Source organism: Equus asinus, chromosome 7 (genome assembly GCF_041296235.1).
Source record: "Equus asinus isolate D_3611 breed Donkey chromosome 7, EquAss-T2T_v2, whole genome shotgun sequence".
Lineage (NCBI taxonomy): Eukaryota > Metazoa > Chordata > Mammalia > Perissodactyla > Equidae > Equus > Equus asinus.
This window is the reverse complement of record NC_091796.1, coordinates 74499671-74505683: the sequence shown is the minus strand read 5'-3', so window position 1 is coordinate 74505683 and position 6013 is coordinate 74499671. Positions and strand designations below refer to the sequence as shown.

General features: G+C 47.2%; 1 protein-coding gene across 1 annotated transcript; it reads left to right on the top strand.

The window, feature by feature from the left end:
• The first annotated feature begins 2366 nt into the window (after positions 1-2366).
• Positions 2367-6013, top strand: GPX2 (glutathione peroxidase 2). Its single transcript, XM_014862620.3, has 2 exons — positions 2367-2817; positions 5327-6013. Exons 1-2 carry the CDS (start codon positions 2596-2598, stop codon positions 5675-5677), a joined length of 573 nt encoding a protein of 190 aa, XP_014718106.1. The 5' UTR covers positions 2367-2595; the 3' UTR covers positions 5678-6013.

Below are 6013 nucleotides of genomic sequence, written 5' to 3'. Positions count from 1 at the left end.
TCGAGTAGAGTCATGGGAGAATGCTCAATGTCTATGTCTGAGGGAGTCTTTAAAGCCAAGAAGGTTCTCTGCCTGGGATGGAACAGGAACAGGTTCTTCCTGAAGACACGAGGAGGGATGAAGTAACCTTTCGGAAGTTCTTCCTAGCCCTGTGACTGGATACCTCAGGGGAGCAAGGCAGACTGGAATCTCGGGGGTTTGGGGCTGTTGCATACTATACTTTGGGGAATGGAGTTGATGGAAGAGGCAGAGCATGTTTGGAGGTAAGGCTAGAACGAAGGGAGGAGTGAAACAAGGCAGGACAGTAGCCTAAGATCTCAACCTGCACTTTCCACTGTACAGTGCACTTGTAATACTTCATCTCCTCTAGCCTAACCATATCTGTGTGAGATAAGGAGGGTGATTATGCAAGTTCAATAGATAAGGAAATAGGTGCCTAACGGCCCCAAGTAACAGCAGAGTCATGGCTGGAAACCACTGAATTGGAATCTCGGAAGCCAAAGCTTTACCAACCCTATTTAGAAAACTGTATATGCAATTTTATTTTGCAGCCAGAGTTGAGAACCACCAATCTAGGCTTTCTGCCTACTAAGCCAGTGCAGTTTCCAGAACAACTACTGTCCCTGTGAAAAGCTGTGGGAACCACACACTTGTTAGTACATGTCCAAAGTTATAGCTTCTGGAAAGTGGACCAGTTTGAGGTAAAGTTGGAGACAGGTATTTTATTAAAGCCTCATCAATTTTATTCAATCTTGAAAGTTGACTACCTGGGTGACTCCAAGGGTCCTAGGTTGCACCTGGAGAGAAGGGATGGTTTGCGCCTAAGAAAGAGGGAAGCCCACTCCTCAGCTCAGGAACTTCCATGGTCTCCTGGAGAGGGGTAGCCTCTCCCGCTGCCCACAGAGGCAGCCAATAGGAAGTCCAGAGAGCACCGGGGAAGCTCCAGCTATGCAGGTAAGTCTGGCAAGTTCATGGTACAGCTTAGCCCACTGTCAGGGCCAAGTTATTCTGACTCTGGCTTGGTAGAGTCACATTTATTGGCTGCTTCTAGGAACTCCATCCAGCCTCAGCAGGGGACACACTTCACACTGCATTTCCTGCCACCTCTTCTAGTGGCAAAAGATTCTATCCCCACTTAGGTGATGGAGGCTTGTTTTCAGAGAGCAGCCAGTTGAGACATATGGGATCCCATGTGCTATAAACAGCCATGGAACAGGCTGCAAAAGACAGAAAAGCTGGGCACTCCCTGGAGAGTAGTTCCTCCATCTTCTTAACAAATTAGATTATCAAGACCAGTTGCTCCCCAGCCTTGCTTATTTATTCTAGGAGACAGTTCCCAATGGACAGTACCTGTGAAAACACTCTCTAGTAAACATTTGCATTGCTATTGAAATTTCACCCTACAGTCCCAAAGCCAGGTAAAGCCTAATTGCCAGTTTTACTGATGGAGAAATCCAGGCATTTAAAAAAAAAAAAGGGATTTGTTGAGTTCGTGGGTGCTTGGAAGAATGAAGTGAAGCATGAGGTCTTTTTAGTTCTGTGGGCTTCCAGGGATGTGCTCCCATTGTAGCCCTTAGCAGGTCCCCAGATGTCCTGCGACACATTGCATGGCTCCTGTTGAAAACATCCCGAGTGGCCTCACTGGGTTTAGAACCATAGCAGCTTTGAGTCCCTGCACACTTCCTCCTGTGGGGAATGACCGGCACAACCCCCTCTGGAAAGTCTTTGGGACTGAGCCTTTGTCTGAGAGGAGGTAGGTGTGGGCCATCCCCTCTGAGCTTACCCACAGCTCTATGACTCCTCCTGACTGCACCCTTATGACGGTGTGGGGGCAGGTATGGGGTCTAGAGGAGGAGATGGTACAGTGCAGGGGCAAGGGCGGATGCGCTCTCCAGGACAAGTAACATCACTCACTTGAGGACTTTTCAAGACAAACTTCATCCCTTCAGCCTGGTGCAAGCTGAGACACTGAAACCATTATTGCTAGAAAATCACACACTGTCCTCCTAATGGTTCCTTTGATTTTGTGCTTGTGGAAAGCAACAAAGAGAAAAATGAAAACAGTAATATGTGTATTTCAGTTGTAGACTGAGTCAAGGGACATGTGCCCCAATTCTCCCCCTCCGCTTTCAGATCTCAGCAGACCCGACCTCTCAATTGTACAGTGCAGAGCTTGGCACTCAGCAGGCACTCAATAAATGTCTGTGCCAAGTGAAAACAACTTGCTGAGGCAAGTAGGAGACAATCCTGTATCTCTCCCTCCCTTTTTTCCTCCCTATTTGACCTTTGGGGCTCTGGTTTCCTGCAAGTAGTGAATTATTCACCTCTGTTCATAGCTATCAAATTGGCCCTTCCCAGGTTGCCAGGAGGGTGGGGCAGGGAGGTGGCTTTGTTCAGAGTCTGTAAATAGGAGCAGCAGCTTCCTTGTTCAAACAGCTTACAGGTGGGTGACCGTTTTTGCTAAGTCATCCTGGCGATGCTCAAAGCCTCATTGTGAGATCCTTCCTGTCCTTCCAGGCTCCTCCTTCCTTCCCACCCCTTTAATAGGCCCTCAGTGGGCTCACCCCACTCGGGCGCTCACTCTGCACTTCCACCATGGCTTACATTGCTAAGTCCTTCTACGACCTTAGTGCTATCAGCCTGGATGGGGAGAAGATAGATTTCAATACATTCCGAGGCAGGGCGGTGCTGATTGAGAATGTGGCCTCGCTCTGAGGCACAACTACCCGGGACTTCACCCAGCTCAACGAGCTGCAGTGCCGCTTTCCCAGGCGCCTGGTGGTTCTCGGCTTCCCGTGCAACCAATTTGGACATCAGGTGAGGGATCCCTTGTATTGTACCCAAGGAGTTGGGTCGCTGTAGCACTAGTAGGCTAAGGTCGGGAGTGGGAGAGTGACTGTGTGTTGGAGTGTCTGGAATCACAGGGTATGTTTTGTTAATCTAGGTCTTTAGGTAGATGTGAATACCAAGGAGAAGTATGCATGATTCTAACTGTGACTAAACACTGAGGGTGTGGGCTTTTATTGTTTATTGTCTTTCCGCTATACTCCATGACGGCTGGTACCAGGTCTGTTTTTCTCTCCCCTGTGTCCACAGTGCCTGGGGTATAGAAGGCGCTCATTAAATATTTGTTGAATCAATGAGTGGAAGAAATAGAAGATCAAGAATCAAACTAGGACTGAACTGACTCAGGAGACCTTAGTTCTAGCTAGACTTGGTTCTGCTGTTTAACGGCTCTGCGCCCCAGGAAGAGTCACTCAATTTTTCTGTTTGAGTGTCCTCATCTGTAAATTGGGGATAAAACTACTTATCTCATAGGATTATTGTGAGGTTCAGAGAATAAAATATACAAAAGCAACTTGAAAAATATAAAGTAATATGCAAATGCAAGCAACTTTATTATTTAGATTGAAGGATTTTGTTCATTTGTTTTAAATCAGCCAAGTGGAGAGTGAATCTGGGGGAAAGCTAAGGGTTTGCAACACGCATGTGTCTCTCCTGGGCATCACACGGACCTCTCCGTCTCTGACTGATGGGTCAGCTTGTTAAAGATCTTCAGCCCACACATCTCAAGTTATCTTTTAGGGATTCTTCTGTTTTCACTTATTATTTTAATAGCACAAGCAGGCAGAATGTCCTCAAGTGAACCCTCTAATTATAATCCCCTTAGTTCACTTCACAGTGGCATGAAGGCAAGGAAGAGATTAGCAGAGATATAAGCAGGAAGGCTGAAGTGGCATTAGCTGTGACAGACCTGAGCCCAAACCTTATTGCTCTCACTGTTCCCTCCCTGTCTCAGTCTGTTTCTTGGCTTGGTCAGGGCAGGAGAGAAAGAAAGAGGGAAACTTCTTTAGCGGTATCTTTCTGGCCCTGGCAGTCTTACACCATCATTTCAGGTTAGCTAGTTGCTGGAGGGAAACCATAACCTGCCAGTGGCCAGCCAGCCATTTGCATTAAGAGATAAGTCTAAAGGGCACATACATATGGTGATGGATAAAAACTAGACTATTGGTGGTGAGCACGATAAATTCTACACAGAAGCTGATAAGTAATAATGTCTACCTGAAATTACACAATGTTATAAACCAATTTGACCTCATTAAAAAAAAAGAGACAGATAAGAAGTCTAACAGAGGTCAACTCTGGGCTCAAGATGTCATCATGGCCTGGAACTGACTATACTAATTGGTTCTAGTAGATCAGAGGCAGAAACTTTCTCCCGGAGGCAGATATCTGACTCTTAGACTAGGGGGAAGAAATGGAAAATAGGGTTTCCACGGGCCTTTTAGGGTTGTCAGGGTAGGGAATGCCAAGTGAGGATAGGACAAGGGTGGCAGCGGGAAGGGAAAGATAGGTAACGGGTTCAGAACTAAAGCATTCACAGCTGAGTAGAGTGAATGAGTATGCGGAGCCAGAGTCTTGGGATAGCAGTCCAGAAGTGAAAGGAATGATAATTACACATTCACAACCTTCAGCCTTCAAGCACTTATTTCCTTAACTTCCCCTTCCCCTGGCCTATTGCAGAACCCTAACCCCTCTACCCTATTTTATTCATTTCTGTTGGTCACTTAATGATTCCATTTAGAGTACATTCAGTGATATCTCTAACTTATTTTGCCTTTCTGGCATCTGAAAACCAGACTTCCTTGGATGGGGTCTTCCTTCATCAAAGCTTCCTTCTACCTGCGCTTCAAATCTAGGACAAGGCAAGATGAAAGCAAGAAGCTATAAATCCCATTCCTCTAGGCCTCAATTTCACCCTTAGTTTGAAGAACTGAGTAGGGCAGAGGCAAAGCTACACTCAATACTTACATGTAATTAGAAGCAACAGAGGCAAAACCAGGGCAGAGAGAAAAGGAAGGTGGTGGCAGGGGGTGTGAGTATGTGTGTGTTTAGGTGTGTAGGGAAGTAGAAGGAGGGTTCTAGGCAGTATGACCTGAGTCTCGTTAGCCCTTCTTTCTAGTGCCCCCAGTCAACGTTCCTTGAAGCTTCAGACAGATGCCCTAAGACTCGCTCAGGGTGGACTGGAGAGGGAAGCATCACCCCAAAAGTGCGAAATCTTTCAGTATAAGAACCGCCAAGCTAGGAATGGCAAGAACTTTCTGAAACGGCCTAGCAAACCATCAAACAATAGCCATGAGAGGGAAAACTCCAAGGCAAGAGTAAGACAATGCAAAGGAAAAAAGAGAAAGAAGAGAGGAAAAAAAAGTTACATAGAAAAGAATGATCCTAGGAAGGGAGTATAGGAGGGTGAGAAATTTGCATGTTGTGGACCTCTCATTGCCTCCTTCCCTTTTCCATGCTCTTTGTCTTTTTCCTCCCCCAGGAGAACTGTCAGAATGAGGAGATCCTGAACAGTCTCAAGTATGTCCGCCCTGGGGGTGGATTCCAGCCCACCTTTACCCTTGTCCAAAAGTGTGAAGTGAATGGTCAGAACCAGCATCCTGTCTTCGCCTACCTGAAGGACAAGCTCCCCTACCCTTATGATGACCCACTTTCCCTTATGACCGATCCCAAGTTCATCATTTGGAGCCCGGTGTGCCGCTCAGATGTGTCCTGGAACTTTGAGAAGTTCCTTATTGGGCCAGAGGGGGAGCCCTTCCGACGCTACAGCCGCACCTTCCCCACCATCAACATTGAGCCTGACATCAAGCGCCTCCTCAAAGTTGCCATATAGGCACAAGCTGCTCAGCACACAGATCTACTCCATCCATCCCTTGAGCATCTTTCCTTAGGATTTGGTGTGCCCTCAGGAGACACGGCTGACCTAAGCTGTCCCTTGGAATCAGTCTCCTTCATTGAAGAGCCATGCCTCTCCAGTCTGCCTGTTTCCTTTCCATCCCCAAACCTTCAGGTTGGTGATTCAACTCCAGGCTCCAAGACTTCGGTGGGCTCTGGGCCTTCACAGAATGATGGCACCTTCCTAAACCTGTATGGATGGTGTCTGAAAAGCGTGAAGGGCCCCGAGTCAGCCTACCAGATGGGTCCAATAAAGGACAGGTGTGGAAATGGC